The sequence below is a fragment of the Notothenia rossii genome, assembly GCF_949606895.1.
Source record: "Notothenia rossii genome assembly, chromosome: 10".
Classification (NCBI taxonomy): Eukaryota; Metazoa; Chordata; class Actinopteri; order Perciformes; family Nototheniidae; genus Notothenia; species Notothenia rossii.
This window is the reverse complement of record NC_136908.1, coordinates 36,084,379-36,110,993: the sequence shown is the minus strand read 5'-3', so window position 1 is coordinate 36,110,993 and position 26,615 is coordinate 36,084,379. Positions and strand designations below refer to the sequence as shown.

Genomic DNA, 26,615 nt, shown 5'->3' with positions numbered 1-26,615 from the left:
AGTTTGCTAGTTATTACGAAGATTACTTCAGGAAATTGTGTCCATACAACGTTTTCATTGTTACCAAGGTGGTTGCTAGGAACGCTGCTATCGATATTATTTCTGTTATGTTGTGTAACTGTTTAATGGTGTTATCTGTATTGCTACCCCCTTCCCCGTCAATGTATAGTGTTGGTCCACAGCGCAAAAGCATTAGTTTAACAAAATCTGCATCTAAAATTGTGTCATAAATACGTTATTTTCCCCGTGCAATTCCAGTCTCACATCACACATCTCACATCACATCGTCATTAACAAATACCGGAAACAGACCGAAAACATTTAAAAAAAATAAATAAATACTTTATTCCGAGTGTGCTTGCTTTTCTCTTTGAAAGTCATTACATAACGGCATTGTAATACACGGTTCGGCTGCATTAAATATTACATATCTGCTGTAGTTCTCTATTTATAGAGCCCTGATGAGAAGACTTCTAGACAAACATGAGGAACTGCCGCCAACACTGAAAACGTGACGTGGATCATAAATATATCAGCAATTATCATAACAACAACAACATCTTACATTTCTTTTCACACAATACGTCTCCTTGCAGTATCAACACAAATTCGGCTGACTTTTATATTTGATCCAATTGGTAGGTAGGCTGTATTTACACCATAAAGGTGCACAGCTGATATAAAGGGACACCTAGTGGTTAAAGCATGTTATTGAATTTCATTATTTGTATTATTAGATATTAATAGGATCCCTATAAAGTATATTCATTACTCGTTATTCTCTACTAATAGTTAATTAAAGACTGTATATAATGACTATTTTGCACATCCCTTTCAAGATTTCAAGATTTTCTAAGGTTTATTGACATATCATATACACAAACGGTGTAGTTATGCAATGAATGAAAAACTTGGGTCGCAGGTTCCTCAATAGAGCATTACAAGACATCTATCAATATTTGTGCATACCTCCAGCAATGTTAACTATGTTGAAGCACTTAGGGTCTGAGACCTGAGGTCGGCGAAGACCCTATTGAAATCGGTCGCGCAGCGTCCGATAAACCTGCGAAAAACACCCAAAAACAGGGAAAACGACCGGCAAAAGCACAGAAAAGGTTGGGAAATCATGACGGCTGATAGGCCGTGTGAGCCCAGTCACGTGGGCGGAGCCCAGTTTTCCCGGAGCCCACGTGTCTGCAACTTGCATAATTAATATCGTTACGATCAATTTAGTCCATAACCATGCAAAACCCACAAAAAACTGGGAAAACGAGGGGCAAAGGCCCATTAAAAGTGACCTAAATCATGGCAGTAGGTAGCCCATGCAACTACAGTGAGGAGGGCGTACCTGCCCCCGTATCATATGTGAAAACTAACCAAATTTTACACGCGCGTCAGAAGTGGTGAAGATTTCAATGTTAATTGATTCCGGAACTTTGCATCAAAAATTGCGTAGGCCACGCCCACTTCCATTTTTAACATAAACTCCCCCTATTTTAACTTTCACGTAAACAAACGAAACTCGCTACGCATATCTAGGGTGCGGAGACTAACAAAAAAGCCTCTTGGAGGTGTATAAAATAACGTACAGGAAGTCGGCCATTTTGAATTTGGTGTATGAAATATATCTTGTCCTAGGGACTTTATCCGTACGACTCGAAATTCGTCGGGTAGCGTCTCGAGACATGGGCAATTAAAAGTGATCACAGAAGTTTTTTCTTTCGCACGGCGTAGCCGTTATTTGGCGCCAAAGTTTTCGTTCGCTCGATGCTAGGCAGTCCCTCGCCATGGAACACGATGATGTCATAACTCAAACTGACATGCTCCGAACGCCACCAAACTTCACGTGATGGTTAACACTGGGGTCCTGAACAGCTCTAGATCAAATCTGATGTTACTTAATTTGGCGTTACCATGGCAATGGATCCTTCGCCATTAAACAAGGTGTCGCTGTAACTCCAATGGACACGGTCCCACCGCTCCCCAATCTCCACTTTTATATCACCGGTCCATGCCTCAACAGCTCTACGTGAAATCTGAGATCTCACAGTCTGCCGTTTCCATGACAACATCGTATTTTTTGGCGAAGGATGCGTATCCTTCGCCAAAAAATACGATGTTGTTGTAATTCAATGGAAAATCGTCCAAACAGCACCAGACTTCAGACTATCATTAATGGTCCGGCCCTCAACAGCTCTATGTCAATTATGGGATGTCATCATATGCCGTTGCCATGGCAACGCATCCCTCACCAAAAAACCTGGTGTTGTCGTATTTCGATGGAAAATCGTCCAAACGGCACCAGACTTCAGACTATCATTAATGGTCCGGCCCTCAACAGCTCTATGTCAATTAGGGGATGTTATCATCCCTCGCCAAAAAAGCTGGTGTTGTCGTAATTCAATGGAAAATCGTCCAAACGGCGCCAGACTTCAGACTATCATAAATGTTCCGGCCCTCAACAGCTCTATGTCAATTATGGGATGTCATCATATGCCGTTTCCATGGCAACGCGTCCCTCGCCCAAAAATACGATGTTGTTGTAATTCAATGGAAAATCTTCCAAACAGCACCAGACTTCAGACTATCATTGATGGTCCAGCCCTCAACAGCTCTATGTCATTTAGGGGATGTCATCATATGCCGTTGCCATGGCAACAGATCCCTCGCCAAAAAATACGATGTTGTTGTAATTCAATGGAAAATCGTCCAAAAAGCACCAGACTTCAGACTATCCTTAATGGTCCGGCCCTCAACAGCTCTATGTTAATTGGGGGATGTCATCATATGCCGTTTCCATGGCAACGCGTCCCTTGCCATAGCAACACACCCCTCGCCGTTAAGCACCATATTGCTATAAGTCCTGTGTGCTAAACGTCAAGCCCATGTGGGTATATACAGTATATTAATGCTGCCCATTATGGGCACAAGCAATTTTCACCCATTTATTAATTATATGTTTTAAATTTGAGTGTTTCAGATCCCCTAAACCTCTAATACTGGCAACTTCTTATTATGGGAAATACGAAAACGTCTTTTAAAACTAAAACTCCCAGTAGAGACGTGCCATAGATAGAGAACATGTTGCGAAACACAATAGCCAGCTTGTGTAGTTCTGGGGATGGTTGGGGGAGGGGGGGACGGGGTGGACCTGTTCAAATCCAGTTTTGGACAGTCTGCCGTGGTTCCATCCCATTTCAAGTGCTGTTCGACGCTCGGCGTAACCCTCGGAGCACACTCTCCAATCACAGAGCTTGAGGACTATCACAGGGTTTGTCAAGCGAAGCGGAGAGAATACTTACTTCCGGGTGTAATATTCTCAAAAGCAAATGAGCTGCTCCGACCCTCGGTCCTGACGGACTCCAACTTGTGCTTATTAATCAAACAAATAAATAAACACAAGGATAATTATGTGTTATTGAGTAAATGGAGAATTGCACAGGGGAAAATAACGTATCTATGCCACAATTTTAGATGCAGATTTTGTTAAACTAATACGTTTGCGCTGTGGACCAACACTATACATTGACGGGGAAGGGGGTAGCAATAAAGATAACACCATTAAACAGTTACACAACATAACAGGAATAATATCGATATCATCGTTCCTAGCAACCATCTTGGTAACAATGAAAACGTTGTATGGACACAATTTCCTGAAGTAATCTTCGTAATAACTAGCAAACTAAAGATTATGTACATCCACTGCACACATAATCGGAAATAAACAACTCATATTTCTCGCATCAAATGACATCAAAACACATTTTAATGGCCAAACTAACTTTAAAATAGGCATTTTCCACCGGGTATAAAACGATGTTCGGCCATGTTTTTTTTTCTGCAGGGAGAAATTTGAAGATCACGCGACACAGACGCCAGCCATTGGAATGAATGGAATGCAGTTGGAAGTCAACCAATCACAGAGCTTGAGAATTAATCACGGGGCTTGTCAAAGAGAGCACATGGTGTAGTCCTAAACGATAGCTGGGGATTCTGGGTAGTGTAGTGTCTTCTGCCATCCTTTACTCCGAAAAAATATTTGTTTCTCCGAATCGAAGGGGAAAAATACAAAAGCATTGCACACAATTTAAACCACTCAATGTTGTGTAATTAACAAGGATAATCTGGTGTTTTTTAGTCAATGAGTAGTGCAGATACCACTGTCAAATCAATCGACAGTAAGGGGAAAACTTACTTCCGGGTGTACAATTCTCCATTATCCAATGGGAATGGACGCTCACATTGCCGTTAAGGGCAGCCGACACAGACGAATGCCGTGCTTCCATGAGCGTCCAATCCTGCCGCAGATGGGAATACATTGCAATCAGTTGAAAGCTATTTGCATCCCTTTATGAAGCTGAAGGAGCCTAGGAGCGTCCCAACTGCACGCCACGGGGGCCCTGACCAAGTGTCGCTCCTGGACGTTTATGGAGTGAGAGTGTGTTGCTCAGGCAGTGGCGGCCAGCCCATAGGGGCGCTAGGGGCACCGCCCCACTTCTTTCCACATTCTAGATTGTCATTAAAAAATATTTTAATTTTATTAATTTTGTACATAAGTACATATTATAGAGTTGGTGTCAGTGTATAATCTACGATAAAATATCAATAAAAATTGTTTTACGATGTCTAAAGTTACTGATAAGTCACGTGTTTCCTGCTTAGGGCGCAAACATCTTTGTCCATTGACACTCTTTATAAGTGGTGCATGCGCAGTCCGCACCTCTTCAATGCAAGTGATAGGAGCAGCTCGGCGCGCACCAAACTGCGCCCAAAGGAACTGTTGACACTACCAACAACTAGGGGGCAGCAGGAGCTCCAGTGATTGACCTTTGAATGAGAGAGAGTTAGACGGAGATGGAATGTAAACAAAACTCGATAGAGAATATGGAGCAGGAACATGATATTTAATCACTTAAAGAAACACCTTTTGAGAGGAGGAGACTGGAGGGAACGCTGAGAGTAACAGCTTTCAGCCTGACATAGGCAGGAGTTAAGGACAGAGGAAGGCAGTATACCCGCTCTTTTTCAAGGAGCTGGTTTAGAAATTAGGGCTACAGGATAGGGATCAGTAAGCATAATAGGGAGGTTGAAAAAAGCAGGCACTCAAATAATAGACTGTATCAAGTGCGGTGTGCCTTTGAGCTAGCCCTGCGTTGTAATGTGACATGTTTTGAGTTTGTGTATAAGTTTGCTTCCATTTTGGTAGAGCCCCCCCTGGAGAAAAATGCACTAGTCGCCACTGATCTCAGGGCTTCTTAACATTTAACAAACTATTAATGTGTCCTATACCCACTTAACGGGAAGAAACTCAGCTAACAGATGATATTAACAATTTTTACCTAAATGGAACACAAGTCTAACACCAAGCTTCTAAATCAGCACTTAGCGAAAACTGGCTAACGCTACTTTAGCGCATAACTGGCAAAAGCAATATTTTATACTTCATGCTATCTGCACAAACGACATATCATATGAAAGCTGAGATTCCACAGATTCCATATGTATAAGTCTCATCACTGTACGCCTCACTGAACTATCAGCCAGGAAAGAGCAAGAAAACCACGTTCCCAGTCTTCGTGTTTGCCTCATCGTTATGAATAATGGATTACTGATGAGAGCAGGAGTTTGCCTCGCAGCGAGGTGGGTGTATAGCCGCTTAAGGTCAGAGAAGCCAAGATCAGTCTTTACCAGCATTTTCTAAAACTGGAGATGAGTCCTCAAAACATCCTTATAATTACTATTCATGATAGTTGTTTTAATACACAAAGCTATGTGAAGGACATCGCTGTTCCACATAGATTTCCATGTGTTTTTATATGAAAAACAGCTATTGATGGTGCTTGTCTTGGTGAAGATTTAGTCCCCCAGACTGTGGAGTGCTGTTGAGCTCTCAACATGCCGTTATGGGTTCTCTGCTGGTGGGGAGCAACAATGGAGGATTGCAGGTTTAAAGGTCCTCTGAGAAAACAAAAATCTGGTTATCCTACATTGTGTAAATTATCAAATGAAGTCATCTAAAAAATTGAAAGAAAAAGGCTGTTTTATTCGAATGCTCAACACACTCCTATAAACAATGCATTAATAGCTCTAAGATCTGTGTCAAGTCTCAAATTAAAGAGGATGCTCACTGCTAACTTTAAGTCATACTAATCAACGACAACTAAACAATGGAATTTAGTTTAGTTTATTTATTTATAGTGTCTTGGACAGTCCCCATCGATGAACCGTCACAAAACAGTAAATGGAGCAGCTTTAGTCGACATGGCTAATTTCCAGCTGTTGTCCCCAGCCAGATGGTAATAGACTCCCTTAAAATCACAATATATCAACAGCATTAGTTATACAAAAATATAAAATAAAATAAAAAGGATAAAAGACAATTAGATACAGGTGAAATGATGAGAGGATAAAAGAGAACAATAAACAACACACGTTACTACATACAGTACATGTCACATAGAGCACATCACAATCACATAACAGAAACGAGGGGCAACATCCATGATCACAACATGTAACACAACGTGTAACACTCACGCCATACTCAACACAGACTAGTGTGTGCAGGTGTAGTTCTCAGTGAACCATGTTTTTAAGTGAGCTGTGAAGGTGGTTTGTGTATGTATGTCTTTGATTTGAGTGGGTATTCCCACTGCATTTAGTCATAGGGGGAGAAAAGAAGAAGTGTGGAGAAGCTTGAATGGGACCTGAACATAATTGGACAGCTCTGGCCAACCTCCTTTCATCTGCTAACGTGTTCGTAAGGGAAGGCAAAAATGTGGATGGATTATTGGGGCAAAGTTCACAGGTTTTATTTCAGAGCAGGAATGGTATTTTAAGTCATCTTGGGGTGTTAAAGTGGGGAAGCAGGGGAAAAGGAAGTATTTATGGAAGTTCTAAAGTAAGGGGAAAGAGATGAAGGAAAGCAACTTTCTACTGGCTGTCGGTTCTCCACTAACAATTCTGCCTTTTAGGAGTCAATGTTACACTTCTTTATATGTACCAATGTTACACTTCTTTAAATCGACTATTATAAAACTAATGGGAGAAGGCTTAATATATTATACAGTTTAATTTAACATGTATAAAACTCCTGAGCTGGCGTAATAAACTTCAGCAGCAGCAGTCCACAGATGTGATGTTTCAGTACACACTCCAGATTCATCAGACTCCACTCCATTGTATTTGTGTACAGGACCCCGCAGATCAAAGATGAGAAATAACAAATCTAAAGGAGGGAAATTAGCATAAAAAGTCCTTGTATTCCAACTGATGCATAATATATCTGCACTTACTTTAATGAGTGGTGATAAAAGTTGCCGTGCTGTGAGATGGGCAGCACCTTGATTGATGCTGCCCATTAAGAGTACAAGCAGCGTGCTAACAGACGTCCCAGCGTCGTCCCCGACAACTGCAAGGACTCTCCATTTCCTCTCCTCATATTATACCTGCCAAGTTCCTGATATCAAAATCACCTTTCATGTTTGGCTTGCTCACTTTGTACGTCTGACACGCAACATTTCCTGAATATTCAATCTTCTCTCCGAAATGTAAAGCATTCTTCCTCTTTCCTTCGGCATCCCAGCTGCCAGACAAATAGCTCCACTTGTTTCAAAGTGGCCACAGATCAAGGACAATGATAAGAGAGCTGTCTCCCAAGTGTCATTTCCTCTGTCCGCCCCCACACCTCACATCACTGTAACTGACTGCAGTGGATCTGGGGGTGCTGTTGTTCCTCAGGATAGACCAGAGTGTTGTCAGGAAGGGGAGTGTGGCCAGTCATTCACTGACCTCAACCTTTTTGATTTCAGGTGGTATTTTTGGAAAAAATGCTAAAAGGTGTTTATTTCTCTTCACCCACAGAGAGTAGTTAAATCAGTCATCTGCCAGAGGACACCAAGAATGGCTACTAGTTTATGTAAATACAAGTGAAGAAAACGGTATCCAAGAGTCTGCAAGTCACTCATTACCACCCCTTCATTTTCTGCTGCCTCTGTTAACCCTCTGCTAACCCCTTAGTGAGCACACAGTGTGTTCCCCAGTACAAATAATCCTGCTCCTCTCAGTTTTTACACTCAAAGGCACTCTGTCACCTCTGTCCTCCAGCTCCAGAGACAGGGCAAGGGACGAATGTTTCTGTCTTTCCTGTGGTGTAAGATTAATCTGCTAATAAGCTCTGCAGTACGCTGTCAGCTCTCTCTCATTGGTCACTCTGCATCATGTCAGCCGTGCGGCCTCTGAACCTCACCATTATTTGATCCACTTGTGTCTTATAGAAGTGCGTTGTCAATCAAAAATAGCCAAAATGCAAACGAATGATCTGCCTGGTGGTTTGCTGTTCAGTTTGTGTTCTATCTTTTTATGGCTAGCCGTGTTGACATAACCTTTTGTTACATTTGATGAGATGTTGAAAGCCAAAAGAAATGTCATGATATGTACTATTGGTAAAAAGCAGTCTTCACTGTGGGGTATTACTTTAGAAAGAGGTTTCTTTGCTTCCTGTTGAACCGGTTACACGTTTAAAGTATAAATGAACATATCATTGAAATGCAACTCAATAAATGTTTCCATCTGACAAAAACGTGTCAACTACTTACAACCCAGTTTTAATCCATGGCAAGATGTTTTTTTCTGCATTTGGTGTTATCATCTCCCTTAACAGTAACTTCCAACAGAAAAGGAAAAGATAAGATCTACTTTACTCCATGAAATCCTCATGTGTTTGCAAAGGTGTTCACTCACAATCAGAGCTTGCTGCTGCACTACTGTTTTTACAAATTCCACATTCAGCCAGAACATTGTAACCTCTATAAGAGATTGCTCACAACCCTGATCTCCCTGAGACATTCAAAGTGTGGAGTCTGCAGGGTTCTTCTCTACATGCAAAACACTTTCACATTTCACTTCACACGATTATAACGTTTTCCATTGTTACTATAACAATATTGATTATTTAAGCCGCTTCTGAGCACTGTCTAGATCGGCGTCATCCATCTGTTTGACCCTCGTAGCTGTCCTTTGACACTCAAACTGTGTGAGGGTTCAAGTGAACAACTGTTACACTACCTGCTGCATGATGTGACTTTTGATTGAGAGATTTCCTTTTCAAAACTGCTTTTCATGGTCACCATATGAATCAGCTCCTCTCCTTCTTGTATGGCTCAAACATCACAAAGGTTTTCATAGGCGGATGTTTTCATCTTCTGCCTCATCAGCCCTGAGTGTTGATTATACGGGCTGGAAATGATGATCCTACCTGTGGGCTTGTTGTTCCGCAGCTTCTGATTCATTGGGAGCAACAGGAGATAACTGTTTCACAATCAGAGCAAAGTACTAAGACTTCGACAGGAGCTTTTTGTACCCTCAGATCAAAATCCTCTCAAAAGGTAAACAAAAGGGACACATTAGAGGTGAACAGATCTGCAACTGCTGAACAAAACTATTGTGGTTTGCTTTGTTGGATCCTTTTTTCTTCAAGTCCTTTCCCCTGATGTACAGTACAGCTTGCTAGAAAAGGAAGACAATTAGTCGCTTTTGCACTTGTAAATATGCTAAAATTGCATGGTAAATAAAAGTTCTGAGATAACATCCCCTGCTTATGCTGCAGCTACACAACTATATCCACCATCCCAGACACAACACATTCATACAAAATAATAATTGCCTGCCATGAAAACCAATTTCACTTCCTCCACAGGGCAGAGTGGAAAGTTGGGCTTAGCAAGGTAATGAAGTATGGCACACGCTAAGTCAAGGATGGAGGCTTTGTCTGAATTAATCACTTCTCTGGATGCTGTGGCTTGGCTAACTTTCATATCAACAAGACTGACATATGGAAAAATAATTAGAATGGATGCAAACAACCATTAAGCTGCATTTTTAATACACTTTTCAATGTGTATGCTGCCTGTCACTCCACTCTCTGGTCGGGGTAAAACAAACTAATCTATGGAGGTGTTAGAGTTGTAATCCAGACACATCAATGGCTGAGCTTTTCAGTATGTGCGACAATGTGACAAGGATTTACAGTGCACAGTTTTGTTCGTTGACAGTGAGTGAATAGAAAAAAGTATGCAGCAATTTTTTGTGAAAAGAACGATTAATATAAGCCTGCGATTGCCTTCAGTCTGCGTAGGCTAGCAGCGAGGATGTGCTGCAGCGCTGCACCCCCACTGTCAGCATATCCATCTTCTGAGATTCCAGAGAACCTTTAAATAATCACTGGCCACTTGGAAGCTTTCACAGGTTTCTGCAATTTGTACACCCAAGTTGGTGTAACAGTGCAGTTCAACAGATCAGTGCTTCCTCTTTAGTTAGGCTCAGTTTGACAGAAACCTCAGCCTTGCTGCCTGTCATTTCAGACAAGAGGACAACATAATACACAAGTCAAGTATTGTGAGGCTGTGCATCCATCTGGACCGATGCTGAGGGCACAGGAGCAAGGTAAGCAGCTGTGCATGCAATTTTAAGTTAAGCATGACTAGAAGACTCACTGTGGAAACACTAGGCTGGACAGAATGTTGAGGAATTTTGAAAAACACAAGATACAAACAAAAGTTAGTGTAAATGTAAATGTGTTCACAAAAAGAAAACATATACTTCAAGATCCTAAATCAAACGCAGCCAGTGTTTCTGGATGTTCATCTATGTTAGGACAAGCATGCCGAACAGATGGGGAAGGTTACTAAAAATAGATACAACCACACACGCTGTGGGAGTGCTCATGTGCACGCACGCACACACACACACACGTGAAGCATCAAGATGCTCTGATGCTTAGCAACACTCCCTGACCTCATCTGTCCTCCCCAAGGGCCACACACACACACACACACACACACACACACACACACACACACACACACACACACACACACACACACACACACACACACACACACACACACACACACACACACACACACACACACACACACACACACACACACACACACACACACACACACACACACACACACACACAGGTGTGACGCATCCAGATGCTCTGATGCTTAGAAACACTCCCTGACCTCACCTGTCCTCCCCAAGGGCTGCACACACACACAACCCCCCCCACACCCCCCCCCCCACACACACACACACACACACACACACACACACACACACACACACACACACACACACACACACACACACACACACACACACACACACACACACACACACACACACACACACACACACACACACACACACACACAAAATTAACAACCAGACACACTGTCTGGATAATTAAGCACCGTAAGACATAGCGTGCTTACCCAGGCCCGCAAAAAAGACAACATCTGTTTCCATATCCACACAGAGACACTTCTACCACTGACTGGCCCTGAATATTTATTTGTGTGTTTAACTCACCAAGCTGTACAAACCTTTTCAAAAGTGATGAAGCTCCTTATGAGATTAATTGAACTGTTTTCTTTCTGTTTACATGACTCCATGTCATCAGATACACATCAGCCCCCAGCTTCCCACGCAGGACTTTAAAATCTTTCCGCGTATTTTGGACAAATTCAATGCAAGGATCCAATAAATCATTTCCTTACTATTCATTCATCATTAAATTGGTTACATAAATAACTTGGGTATGTCATGAAGACCAAATATTCTGAGGCTTGGAGCAGAGAGCAGTGCTGTCTTTCTGCTTTGTGGATAGGGAGAGACTCTGAGAGAGCTGTTCATTTCCCTCCACCACCCTAAAGATATTTTACACTTGTAAAATTGCTTAAGATATTAGCGAGCAGATACAATACCCAACCAAACTTCAGACCAGTGTTTCGTTGATTTAAAGTGAACCTATCATGCTATATTTTAATAATATAGTGTAGGACCATACCTATATAAGGCATATTTATACTTTTTATTTTTCAAAATACCAAACAGATCATGCATTTTAGCTAGTGGATTGCCGGAGCTGTAGATTAACATGAACATGCTTTTTGTAGTTGTAAGTGCACTGTCTTGATGGAGCACTCCAGGAAAGGAGTGAGCAGAGGGTGGAGTTGTCGATTCTTGTTCTGTTTTCTGTGACTATTTTCCTCACCCTCTCAGACTTTCAGTTGCGCGTGCTGCTAAAGAGACGCGCTACCATGGAAACCAAACAATAGTGTAGCTGTATTAAAGTCAGAGTGGAAACAGTCAATAAATCAGTCATTAAATCTGATTTTGTCAGAAATCGGGAGAAATGCGGGAGAAATATGACCCCGGGAGGAAACCGGGAGAGGGCAATGACATCGGGAGTGTCCCGCGAAAATCGGGAGGGTTGGCAAGTATGGTCGGGGCCCTTGGGGGAACTGTTGGACCACTGCCGGGCACAGGCCACGGCCAAGGATACAGCTTCACTTGTGGAGCTAGATGGCAATGATGGTGGTGAGGCAGCTGAGCTATCGTTAGCCTCCGGCTCCGGCTGCCGCTGCACGTCAACATTGCTAACGTTAGCTCTCGATTTCGAGAACGATGTATGACAAATAAAAACGGTCTAATTTCGTCAGTTTAGCTGTTACATCTCCTTTTTCTCTCTGTCCTTTCTCTTTTGTATGAAGTATAGAGCCAGAGATACCAGATGGAGGCTCGTCTGCTCTTATGCAGTCTATTAGGAAGAATTAGGATTCATACAAACCTAATCATATTTCTCCCCATTTCTCATCTATGGTTGAGATATGTGGGGGGGGGGGGGGTGAACTTCAGAGCATATCAGCAGAGGTTTATTTCTGACTGCATATGGATCCACTCTGGGGATGAAAACAAACGAAGGCTAGCAAAAAAAAAACGAATTTAATGTTAACGTAAATATGATGGTGGCCATTAAAATAGCGAGAGCATCTTCTGGGCCCCCCAGCTCTTCGTGCCCTTGAAAACAAAGCCATGAAACTCTGTAAAAGATCTCATTCTAGACCTCTCCTCAATGTGAGTTTGTATTCCTTAAAGTTAGTCGGCTGCTGTAGTTAGTATGAAAAAAGGGAAATCAGCCAAGAGCAAGTGAAGAAATACATTCGCAGCAGTGGAACCAAATGTAAGAGTTTTAGAGTCAGCCTGGCTGTTGATTACTGATACCGCAAGTGGAACAATATGCAGGTAACTTTAGCATTACGCATGTACACAGTGTGTTAGGTAGAAGAGTTAACTCCAGCCCCCCCGACAGAAAGAGAGAAACACCACTCTACCTTTCTGATGGCCTCGACCCAGCGTCACAAAACCAGAGGAGATGAAGTTGTGAAGGTCAGCGCCTCCACTGCTCAAAGAGCTCTCCTTTCCATAGTGGAGACCTGTGTGTGCGCGCGCACACACACACACACACACACACACACACACACACACACACACACACACACACACACACACACACACACACACACACACACACACACACACACACACACACACACACACACACACACACACACACACACACACACACACACACACACACACACACACACACACACACACACACACACACACACACACACACACACACACACACACACACACACACACACACACACACACAAAATTAACAACCAGACACACTGTCTGGATAATTAAGCACCGTAAGACATAGCGTGCTTACCCAGGCCCGCAAAAAAGACAACATCTGTTTCCATATCCACACAGAGACACTTCTACCACTGACTGGCCCTGAATATTTATTTGTGTGTTTAACTCACCAAGCTGTACAAACCTTTTCAAAAGTGATGAAGCTCCTTATGAGATTAATTGAACTGTTTTCTTTCTGTTTACATGACTCCATGTCATCAGATACACATCAGCCCCCAGCTTCCCACGCAGGACTTTAAAATCTTTCCGCGTATTTTGGACAAATTCAATGCAAGGATCCAATAAATCATTTCCTTACTATTCATTCATCATTAAATTGGTTACATAAATAACTTGGGTATGTCATGAAGACCAAATATTCTGAGGCTTGGAGCAGAGAGCAGTGCTGTCTTTCTGCTTTGTGGATAGGGAGAGACTCTGAGAGAGCTGTTCATTTCCCTCCACCACCCTAAAGATATTTTACACTTGTAAAATTGCTTAAGATATTAGCGAGCAGATACAATACCCAACCAAACTTCAGACCAGTGTTTCGTTGATTTAAAGTGAACCTATCATGCTATATTTTAATAATATAGTGTAGGACCATACCTATATAAGGCATATTTATACTTTTTATTTTTCAAAATACCAAACAGATCATGCATTTTAGCTAGTGGATTGCCGGAGCTGTAGATTAACATGAACATGCTTTTTGTAGTTGTAAGTGCACTGTCTTGATGGAGCACTCCAGGAAAGGAGTGAGCAGAGGGTGGAGTTGTCGATTCTTGTTCTGTTTTCTGTGACTATTTTCCTCACCCTCTCAGACTTTCAGTTGCGCGTGCTGCTAAAGAGACGCGCTACCATGGAAACCAAACAATAGTGTAGCTGTATTAAAGTCAGAGTGGAAACAGTCAATAAATCAGTCATTAAATCTGATTTTGTCAGAAATCGGGAGAAATGCGGGAGAAATATGACCCCGGGAGGAAACCGGGAGAGGGCAATGACATCGGGAGTGTCCCGCGAAAATCGGGAGGGTTGGCAAGTATGGTCGGGGCCCTTGGGGGAACTGTTGGACCACTGCCGGGCACAGGCCACGGCCAAGGATACAGCTTCACTTGTGGAGCTAGATGGCAATGATGGTGGTGAGGCAGCTGAGCTATCGTTAGCCTCCGGCTCCGGCTGCCGCTGCACGTCAACATTGCTAACGTTAGCTCTCGATTTCGAGAACGATGTATGACAAATAAAAACGGTCTAATTTCGTCAGTTTAGCTGTTACATCTCCTTTTTCTCTCTGTCCTTTCTCTTTTGTATGAAGTATAGAGCCAGAGATACCAGATGGAGGCTCGTCTGCTCTTATGCAGTCTATTAGGAAGAATTAGGATTCATACAAACCTAATCATATTTCTCCCCATTTCTCATCTATGGTTGAGATATGTGGGGGGGGGGGGGGTGAACTTCAGAGCATATCAGCAGAGGTTTATTTCTGACTGCATATGGATCCACTCTGGGGATGAAAACAAACGAAGGCTAGCAAAAAAAAAACGAATTTAATGTTAACGTAAATATGATGGTGGCCATTAAAATAGCGAGAGCATCTTCTGGGCCCCCCAGCTCTTCGTGCCCTTGAAAACAAAGCCATGAAACTCTGTAAAAGATCTCATTCTAGACCTCTCCTCAATGTGAGTTTGTATTCCTTAAAGTTAGTCGGCTGCTGTAGTTAGTATGAAAAAAGGGAAATCAGCCAAGAGCAAGTGAAGAAATACATTCGCAGCAGTGGAACCAAATGTAAGAGTTTTAGAGTCAGCCTGGCTGTTGATTACTGATACCGCAAGTGGAACAATATGCAGGTAACTTTAGCATTACGCATGTACACAGTGTGTTAGGTAGAAGAGTTAACTCCAGCCCCCCCGACAGAAAGAGAGAAACACCACTCTACCTTTCTGATGGCCTCGACCCAGCGTCACAAAACCAGAGGAGATGAAGTTGTGAAGGTCAGCGCCTCCACTGCTCAAAGAGCTCTCCTTTCCATAGTGGAGACCTGTGTGTGCGCGCGCACACACACACACACACACACACACACACACACACACACACACACACACACACACACACACACACACACACACACACACACACACACACACACACACACACACACACACACACACACACACACACACACACACACACACACACACACACACACACACACACACACACACACACACACACACACACACACACACACACACACACACACACACACACACACACACACACACACACACACACCCCCGCCCCAGATCATTTAGCTCGAATGAAGATCACTGTGAAGGTAAAGAACACTGTGTTTGGTTTTCCCTCATGTCAAATGGAGAGCTTTTGCACCATCTCTTATCCTACAGCACAGATGAGAGGGTTGGAAAAGTGAACCTGGCGACCATAGTGCGACGATCCTCAGAAAACAAAGAGAGAAAAAGCAACATCGTTTCCACCAGCAGCGTACCAATGGTCTTTGGACTCAATCACAGCCGCTCTGCCCTGCTATCAGCACTGCAGAGAGACAATATGCTGGGCTTATTTTCCCATTCAATCATACCAGCGATTTTGTGTGTGACATGCACTCACACTTTGTTGTCTCCCTTTGTCACCTTTTTCATTCGTAGGCCTCTTCTCGACTCACTGTGACAAACCTTACATGAAAGAGGCCCTTCAAAAGCAATCCTCTTCTTTCCTCCTGCTCCCGTTCGCAGCTCATTAAGGTGAGGTAGCATGAAGCCTGCAGGGGAAGGCTAGGCATTATGAATGTATCGTCCTTGATACAAAGAAAAGCGTGACTTTCATCTCAACTCCGCGCCATGCTGCTGCTGCTGCTGAGGATTCATATGGCAATCAGATTACTTCTTCACTGAACCTACATCTCTGAACTACCTCAGAGAGTTGAGGGTGGTACTGGCATTGTGGAGGCTATCCGAATCCAAAGTCGATTAAGCTCTAACAAAGACCCGGAGATGTCATTTACATGGTTTACTGATTTTACAGCATTATCAGATGCCGATGTGCTGGAGTGGACATGGAGCTGCGCACATCATCTCCATGAAACCGTTCAGCTGGAGCCCTGCATCGCATATCTCCATGCCTTTATTTTTCTTTTGTTTTAAATACCATCTTTGCAAAAAGATAGCCTTTTCCTGCAATCGTTAAATTACACACACACACACACACACACACACACACACACACACACACACACACACACACACACACACACACACACACACACACACACACACACACACACACACACACACACACACACACACACACACACACACACACACACACACACACACACACACACACACACACACACACACACACACACACACACACACACACACACACACACACACACACACACACGCCAAAGGTCCAGTGTATATTAAGGGCCAGTAATGATATTTAGGGCAGGAGGTCTCTCACATGCTGAGGTGCACTCTGGAGGAAGCTTCTATTAGACATGTTGATGTTAAAATGTGAGTGATGATCTGACCAATTTGCGAGTTGCACGGGATGACGTATTTCTATTTCCGCTTCATTGAGTGTGCGGTTGTAAACTTTGGTTCTAAGGTAGAACAAAGTGAGAAGGCTGACGTTAACGTTACCTCAGCAAGGCAAGAAGATGGCACAACTGTACACACGATGTCTCCAAGAACTGCCGAAGGTTACCATCAGTGATGTACATTGGCTGGTTCCCCTAACCCTAACCCTCAGCCCCGAGGAGCAAAAGAGAAAAGGGGTTCAAGATGTATATATCCAGTTACATCGACAATTATGAAGGTAAGTGACAAACAAAGCTGAAGTTAATGGCTAACTTTGACAACTTGATACAGTGTAAAGCGTTTTAATGATGTACTATTACGTGTTTTGGATAACATGAATGATGTCCAATTCCCCACAGTTTCAAACAAAGATCTACCTTCAGGGAGAGTGAGCGTCAGGGCTGGCTGTTACAGGTCCATGAGAAAGCATGAAAAGCCCCACGATCTCAGAATAGGGAGGACAATAAAAAGTGTTCATCGGTTCAAAGCCTCAATCAGGTTCATGTTCTGGGGTTTTGATGTGGCTAGAGTAGGTAACCTGTGATCTATTGTCCTAAGTAATTGTATGTAGCCTATACTATATAATAGGGATGCACCGAATATTCGGCCGCCGAAAATTATCGGCCGAAAATGGTTAAAAAGGCCCTTTCGGTCGTTCTAGCACCGAAAAAATATCACCGCATGTCAGAGAACAGGGTTACGTTGGTAAGCTAACGTGTTGTTGTGATGACGTAATCAAAACGTGGCGACAATCACGGCGCGCGACCATGCTCGCGGCTGGCTCACAGCCAACATGTTTGCCGCTTGGAGATATTTAAAAATATCAGAGATGCGAGGTCACAGTGGAGATGTCATACCTCTCCATAGGTTGAGGTGAGGACGTGTGTGTGTGTGTGTGTTTGGGGGGGGGGAGCATGGCAGGGGGAAGGCTCACTTAATGTGATTATAAAAGTTCCTTTTGATGAATATTAAAACTCATTAAATCACTATTTGGAAATGTAGACTAAACTTCCTGTTGGGTCAGGTGGAGGCTGCTAGCTGGAAATGTTTTCTATCATCAGACCTGTAATGGTCCGCAGCAGCTGACCTTTACTGCTGCTCAGACACACAGACACTGGCTCGACATTTGAACATCGTCATGCTTCTTTCTTGCTTATTCTGATTCTTCTGGTGCAGTAAACACAGACCTATGACTCATACAAGTTGTGCTATATGGAGGATTTTTTTGTTTCTGTTGAGCAAACTGTGACAGAAGAAGCAGCTACTCTCTGCACTGCCTGCAAAATACATTTCATCATCCTGCACATTAAGAAAGTGTGTATGAGGAAACCAAGCAATACTTTTAAAGAACACAAAAGAGGAAACTCTTTGCCTGTGGTGTCTGCTAAATAAATCAACTTCATCTGAAGCGAGCTGTGGGCCAGACTGCATTACTCAAACCGTTAATGTTGACTTTAACCCGAGGCGACCTCAGTAAAGGTATCTACTCCTTCCTTCCACAGTGTTTACACCCTGACCTAGAAGAGGAACTGAGCACGCAGCAATGCAGAGTGGAAGCCAAAAAACTAGCAGCACTTGGGCTGGTATCAGATGATGCTGTCTCTACTCTTTGACTTTAGGATCTGTTATTTTAAAACTATTTATCGTTCTAAAAATGCAGGAACGTTTTGCAGTGCACCAAGGAATTCATCTCATAACACGAATATGAAACAAATAAATGAGTATGTCTTTTTAGAATTGAGCCTAAACAAAGCTGAGGATGAAAGGCAAGACTTTGGTGTGGAAGTGATTTCTGCTGAGAGCCTCTGCATGGTGAGCATCAGAGGAAGGCTGGACGTGATTCCCACTTTGGACCTAAGTTGATAAGATCCTCTTGGGCTAGTAGATGAACGAGCTCTCTCCACTTGATTTAAAGTGTCTGAAAAAGCCTCTGGATGTGAAGTGACATTCATGACTCCAGCCGAGGAGCAAGAGGCCTACCTCCCCACTCTGTGCATAATGCCAATTTAGGTGCACATGAATATGCATTTTTCTCTGAAAGCGAGTAGGGTTCATTTCCACAGCACCTTAGAGCCATTGGAGGCATGGAGCGGAGCTCACCATTTATCTGCACACATTAACCACGCTTTGCTAAGACTGTCACTGCCTTTCATGTCCGGAGAAAAGGGGGGCTTGGCTTTGTTGTGTTCTCTTTGCAGCTATTGTGTGCAAACAGGCTGAAAAGTCTAAGCCTACTACCGGATAGAATGACAAATGGATGGCAACCTTTACTGAGTATAAATGCATGCAAGTTCGTAGTGAAGGCAGCCCGTGAGGACCAGACAGTGCACTGAAAATACAATCTCTTGGTGGAGAATAGATGTTTTTCTTAAACCAATTTTTTAATAACACTTTTTTGTTGTTTTGATCAGTAGGATGGAAGTAAGAAACAGGGAGAATGGTTGTTATTACGCAAAGGCAGAGTGCAGAGAAGGTTGTGCCTCTAATATATTTTTCACAAACAAAAGCTTAAGTTATTTAATATGTTCTCGGATGAAATTAAATCCTGTTGTGAGTTATTCGGAAAATCCTACGGAGTGACATTTCTCAACCCATGAAGGAAAACAATTATAATTGTTATTCTAATTCAAATTAGACAGATTTTTGGAGGTATATGATTTTTACTGGACCGGGAGGATTCACACAGTAATAGTTGATCCTCTCCTTGAGTGTCTTTGCGTCTTTGGATCAGTTTTCACCTATAATACACATTTATGCTCCATACCTGTTCTCTGAATCGCGGGTTGAATCATGCCTTGTGCCTTGCATCTAATTCACCCTGAGTGATGGAGAGGACGTCCCTCAGCCTGTCAGACGGCAGGGCTGCACCACCACGCTGCCAGCCTGTAATTATCTCCACTCGCACACCCCTTTGTTCCTCTCACTCTCTCCCTTCCCCTCAAATCGGATGATTACTGGATGTTATCATTGGAGAAACACTGATGAAAGGGGTGAACACGGTGGGTACTTTTTGGAGGAGTGCCACATTCTGCATGGAAAACATCAATGTACCCCAAATGCTTTACATAGACACACTGAGGTTGATGTGGGCTAAAGGTTGCAGCACTGATTCAGCCACAGAGACTGGAGGGTGAGAGAGGACTTACCATGGTTGGACTTGGAGCTGTGGACAGGGGTGTAGTGGTTCTTGGATGAAGTTCTGACTGGCGTGTTGTCTTTGGGTGAGCCGTTCATTGCTGCAAAGTTCTCACAGTCATACTGTGATATGGGGATGGGCCCCTGCTGCCGCAGGATGTCTGCAAGGGCCCTGGAAAACGAATAGACAAGAATGACTGTTACCACTGCAGCATGTTTGTCTGTCAGTGCAGCTGAACTTGTTAAAGATGAAGTGATAGCGTGTCTGTTCTTAGCGTGTCTGTTCTTTCATGCAGAAGGCTGCTAATTGTTCAGACAGTTTGGTGCTATCACGGTTCAGCAGGGCTGCTGTGTTTTGTTCATTTTTTATTCTGGGAATATGACAAATTTTCATTTGCAAGAGAGACAACATTTGGTGCATGAGTATCTTGTCTAATTGGGTTGCATTTGAATGTTTTTCAGACCGCACACCAGGTGCATATGGAAGGAAGGAGCCCTCGAGGGAGGAGAGTGGGAGAGAGGGAGAAGTAATCATGATGAAAGAAAGTTCACAAAGTGTTTGTTTGCTTTTTTCTGCCATTGCTTTGGGGAATTATATCAAATTAGTTTTTCAGTGCTGCAGCAGTTCAAAGATTTTTGTATGACAAATGTGTCACCTAACATAACCTTTGCTTTGACATTCATATTTTAATGTTACTGCGACACACCCCCATCATTCCTGTTTCTTCTTGAGTGTGCAGTGATGCGTGCATGATGTCGCACAAACTTGATACAGACCATACAGTTAACACTATCCATTATTCACAGTCTTTAGATTGCTCATGTGTTGAATTATACATCCAATAAAAAAAGCTATTCAATCTTGAGGAAATAATGTGTGTCAGCATTGTTCCCTGATGGAGCCGCAGTACAACATGTGCTCCAGCGCCATGCCGAAGCCCCCGGAGGAGAGCCAGCTTTGGAAACAATATCCCATCTCTGCTCATCATTCTGCAGATCCCCACTTGAACACAGCAGACTGTGACTGGGGTGGGTGGGGGGGGGGGTGTTGACAGCTGGCTGCTTTGGCTTGGTTATATGGACCAAGTATATGGGCTAATGTGATTCAAATATCCAAGATGTTATTATTTTTGTCCTAGTGTCAGTCTGAATAATAATGATTGAAATAGGGAACAAAGACATTGACTTACACTTTAACTACAACTAGGTTGTATTATGGTACATTGGAAACTACTGCTCTCAAAATGACTCCATGCTTGTTTTCGTACACAAGACCTTTGTCTGCAATGAGCTCTAGATGTCTGTCTCTATTTGTTTGTGAACCTTACAAAGGAGAGAACATTTCTGAGAACAGATGGAGTAGATTGTGTGTGCTTCAAACACAAGTCATTCTCACGTAATAGGCTATGTCATTTTAAACTGTGCATCCGACTCACCTGTGAATATTCATCTCCTGAGGGGGCTCTGTGGCTTTGTCGTACGCCACTTTGACTGACAACCCCAGCACTATGATGAAGGCTATGACCCCACAGGTGATGTACACCGCCGTGTTGGTCTGATCCATGCTCGGATCGTACGTTTCTCCGGTCGGTATGGGGGACGGGACCACCGTCTGCACCCACTTCGGGGTTTGGTAGTTCTTGCAGGCTTTCTGGTCCAGCCGGTCCTTCTTGTACTCGCAGCAGAAGCGCAGGTAGCACGTCCCGCAGCAGTACCGGTGGTTCGTGTTGTTGCACTCGAACATTTTGTCATACTGCCCGCTCACGTCATAGTAGCCCAGGCATGTGTCGTGGTTGCTAGTGGGCGCCGGCGGAAAGGTGTTCAGCGGGACAGCCGAGGGCACCGCGGTGGTTTTGGGAGGCTTTCGGGGGGGCGCCTGCTTGGTTTTCTTCCCACCTGTAGCTGTGCCCAGCGCGCACAGAGGGTCCAGGTATATGAGCAGCAACAAAATATGCCTTATCCCCATGGTAGTATGAAGAACTCAAGTATTAGGCTGTGTTTTAGCAACGAGTCTTCAACTCTGGTTAAACATGCACGGGTTTAGTCTTGTTTCACCACCGAGTCTGCAGCTGATGGCTCAGTGTCCGGGGCCGCCGTCATGCTGAAAACAACTCTGCGTAGTCTGCTGTCAAGGGCATTCCTCCACTGTTAGTGTGCCACGGACAAGCTAAAGCTCATTGCAACCTAGCGGGGGGCCGTGCCAGTGTAGCCCCATGTCCTGTGCTCCTAACCGGCTCTGAGCTCTCCTCGGCAGAGTGTGAGAGCGACGGTGTGTCGCTGTCCGAGGTGCTGATATTTGAAGACAGTCACTTCTGCTCGAGTCAAAGTAAGGCTGGAGAAACAAATAATGCAAACGGGCTCATTGGATATATTCTCACGTCAGATGCACGTCATTATTAACAAGTAGGCTTTAAACGTCTACATAACTTGACAGATTGGAGTCCTGAAAATGATCCTGTTTGAAGTCGTTCGTGCAGTTTGCATGACGCACTCCACTTGATAACACCCACACACACAACAGATTCTTAATGAATGTTCTCTCTGTGCTCAGCGTTACACCACCGTCTCTGAATTCAGATCAACGTGGATACGGGACAATTACTCTGCATGATTCTATTCATACAATTCTAAAATACTGTCATAAATTGTGACATTTTTCTGTAATTTTTTAAATAGTGGGAGTGAGAAAAGCCAGCTTACCTCAGTTCGGAGACCCGCTAGGGAGGAGCTCCGTCTGTGTCTCCGACAGTGAGGAGAATATCGGAGCAGTGAACCTCTCTCACTCCCCCCCTCTCTCTCCCTCTCTCTCCTTTGCTCCGTGTGTCTCGTTTTTCTCCCTCCCTCCACTTCTTACATCATTCTAGTCAAGTATTGGCAGCCCCCCACCCCCATCCCCACAGTTGCCTAACCTTTGAACAGCTGTTACTGAGGCAGCTCTATGCCTATGTACAACATCACTTTCAGGATGACATAATTCATCTGCTCTCTCAGCTCACACTTCATGTTCAGTTGAAGTTCAGATCATATTTGTCACCAAGTCATGAGGCTGGGTGGGGGGGCTTCCGGAGAACGGATAGTGCTAAACTACCAGTTCCACTGCACTGACGTGAAGCGCAGCTGTTTAGCATACTCCTACATACCACTTAGTGCTGGTTACAAATGCCTGCTGTTATTCTTCTTCTGTTATATCTATGGTCACCATGTACACATGTTTATGTGCAGGGCTCATTCATCCAAACGATTATAAATGCATCTATAGGGAGCAGGGAGGAGCAAGCAGCAGCTATAGGAACTATTGGAATGAAACACTGCTCTCTGTGGAACTCTGTTGCAGAAAACTGAGCCACAGAGCAGTGCACCATATTTGCACTCAAGCTTTTCTCATCCCAAGCTTTCGGGGTTGTCTTGGTTGCTACAGAGAGGTGTGCAACATGGGATTGGGCACACATTGATTCTGGCAGACAGCAGGCGGTATTGATGTGTCAAAAGAAAACTCAAGACAAAAGAGAGTTTCATGAGACCTAAAATTTCAGACAGGTGTGTGGCAGTCAAGGTTGCAATACTGCAAGAGAGTGTGTTGTTGCACATGTTGGAGGATTGGGGGGACAATGAAACCTCTCTGATGGCCGTGGAAGTTCGATTCACAAATGGATTCAAATGATGGAGCCTGAACACTCTCCTTTTTTCTGGGGAAATAATAAACATACCCAAATAATACTTGACCAATGCATCTTCAGAAGTATCCCATAACACCACATGTGAGGCTTTAAAAGCCTACTTGTGTGGAAAAATTATTGGCTATGTTTTGAATAATAAAAAGGTAAAAAAAAGACACTCAATACAGTTTGACTTCTTCCTTAGATTTATACCAAAAGACATTTCACCAGAATACAGTGAGACTTGGTAGCTACCTCAAAACTATTGCTAGTAAATTCTCAGTATGCATTTATAAAAGGTGAGCTCCACGACCTCCTGATGGTGTAGATAGAAGATCTCAGAAATTAAGAAATTCTCAAAGGAGCTATCTCCATTGTTCATGTTCACCAAATCACTTCTAACTTGGCGTCCCTGTGGAGCCCTACATAGACCTTGGTTTTTCTCCTGCATACAAAAGGCATGGAGCCCCTGCTGTGTGAATCTTACATAAAGTCCTTTCTAAATGCCTTTACTGTAAACGCAGCTCCCATCATGCAGCATTCACTGTTCAGCTTCAGATCAGCGCCCCTCATCTGAGATTAGTGACCATTTTCACTAATCACAATACAGCATTGCAACTACCTTGTGCAAGATTAGTTGCCGTGCTAATTTAAAGAGAAAGGATGGCTATATTCTTGTTTTAACTTATTGTAAATTGTCAATGCATTCAATGAAAAGAATAATACAAATTAGGAATGTATCTTTAATTGTGTGTATGCCTCTTTTTCTCCTGTCCTCAGCATTCATTATTTTGACTCAATTCCACACACTCACATGCTCACTAGATCACCATATTTCAATTATTCAAGTTCAAGTTGATTTGGGAAATGACAGCATTTTAAAACCAAACCAAATATGTTAGCCCTCTTTTAATAGAATGCAATACATTTCCTTCATCTCTAAATATTTGAGCTAAAATACAATACAAAAACTGTTCATTCTGAGCTGGTGTTCATCAAAAAGAAAAAGTGTTTACTACAGGATGTAGAAAAGTTGCTGCAGATGGAGGTCACACAGCTGTCACATGACATTGTTTATTAAACAGACAAATCTGAAACCCAAGTAGGACTTTTCCTGACTGTGGCACTTTTCCTGCTGTCATCCTCCCTACTGCCCCTCCGGAGGAAATACTGAAGGAAGGTGGAATGCCAGCTTTCTTTAGAGAAAGGATTTCAAAAGCTGCCTGACAGGAACAGTAGGGGCAAAAATGCTTAGCATAAGCATCTTTTTTTTATATCACCAGTGGTGTGACTGGCAGCAGGTTAGGGTACTAAAGATCCTAAGTCGTAATTTAAAGACTAAGCCTTATCTATTAAACGTACAGTAAATCCTGAACGGCTTACACCCCTTCAGTACATCAGGCTGAAGGTGATCGGCAGACATATATTTCTCCTTCAGGAGAATACATCGAAAGACATTTTGATCAAAATTGCCGTTTATGAAATTACTATATATCAAATAAATCCATTCAATAAAGGTTGTGTAGACTGAGTTACATGAACAGTAGGAAAGGAGAGTGTGACCATATTTGTGTCTGAATCTCAAACCATCAATGTCTGATTGGCAGGCTGAGGAGCAGTTGCTTGGTAACCACGTTTACTATGCCATCTATACTTGTTGTGATGAAAAATGTAAACTCCTCACTACTGAACTATTCTCTAGGACTTCAACATGAGATATAGATGTGCTCCGAGACATATGGATCAGGGCTGGTAGCCCAGCCTCACATAAAGGCACACGTGGGCAAAATGTAGAAACTAAAGTAGGAATACGGACCTCTCTGTCCATGCTTAGTGTTACTGTGCCTCCAAACGTACATGGCCTTCAGCTGCTCTCTGAGCGGCTAAAATACATGTTTTAGCCGGAGTGTTCTACATCTGTGAGCTGCGGTTTGTGACCGACTGGGATGATGTTCCATTAATGTTTCAGATCCATTTCTGTTCCTGCAATAAACATGACAGAGCTCCTCCTGCATGAGGCACCGTGTGCGGCGTTTACTACCCCCTGTTTTTTTCTTGGGGGTGTAACATCACTGCTGGTATAATTGTATGGGTTAATACATATTTACGCTTTTGTAGTCAACCCTTTTATGTAGTTGTTAGCAAATAAAAGGACAGTAACTAAATCTGGTATGAGTGAATGGAGGGTCTTGATTTAAATCATATTTAATTGATTTGAAATGATTTGTGTTACCCCCATCCTGTATTGTTCCCTTCTGTCCTTCAGTGAGGCACTACTAAGGTTTGTTTTCCATTAATTAAAGAGTAAGCGACTCAAGGCGTTGCAGAAATCTGTTTAAAAGCTTCTGCATTTCTGTTTGTGTAGTCATAACTGAGAGTAAAGAACTTCACAGTCACCAGCTGAGCAGAAACAACGCTTTTTAACAGATTTTTTGAGTGCCTTGGCTCTTTTTTTTCCTTCTATAATTTTAAGCCTGCAATTATGACTTGCCATGCAGAATAAAGGCTTCAGACACATTTTCTAAGTGGCTTGGATTTTTCTTTTTCACATGACCACCAAAAGACCCCTTTTCATCCAAAAAGGCTTTGAATGTCACAATCATTGGGCGAGGAAACCCTGACAGCTTCTTATTTGTTTCTGAAACGACCCAGGATCCGTGCA

At 43.1% G+C, this 26,615-nt stretch overlaps 1 protein-coding gene across 1 annotated transcript in view; it reads right to left on the bottom strand.

The window, feature by feature from the left end:
- LOC307022145 (protein shisa-6-like) overlaps positions 1 to 23,102 on the bottom strand; it is a 78,213-nt gene extending 55,111 nt beyond the window's left edge. The window contains exons 1-3 of the mRNA XM_079654757.1: positions 22,998 to 23,102; positions 21,734 to 22,629; positions 20,309 to 20,469 (exon numbers count right to left, since the gene is read on the bottom strand). Coding sequence (XP_079510883.1) covers positions 20,309 to 20,469; positions 21,734 to 22,263 — 691 coding nt within the window. The 5' untranslated portion in view covers positions 22,264 to 22,629; positions 22,998 to 23,102. The remainder of the gene's footprint in view (positions 1 to 20,308; positions 20,470 to 21,733; positions 22,630 to 22,997) is intronic.
- Between the last annotated feature and the right edge of the window lie 3,513 nt (positions 23,103 to 26,615).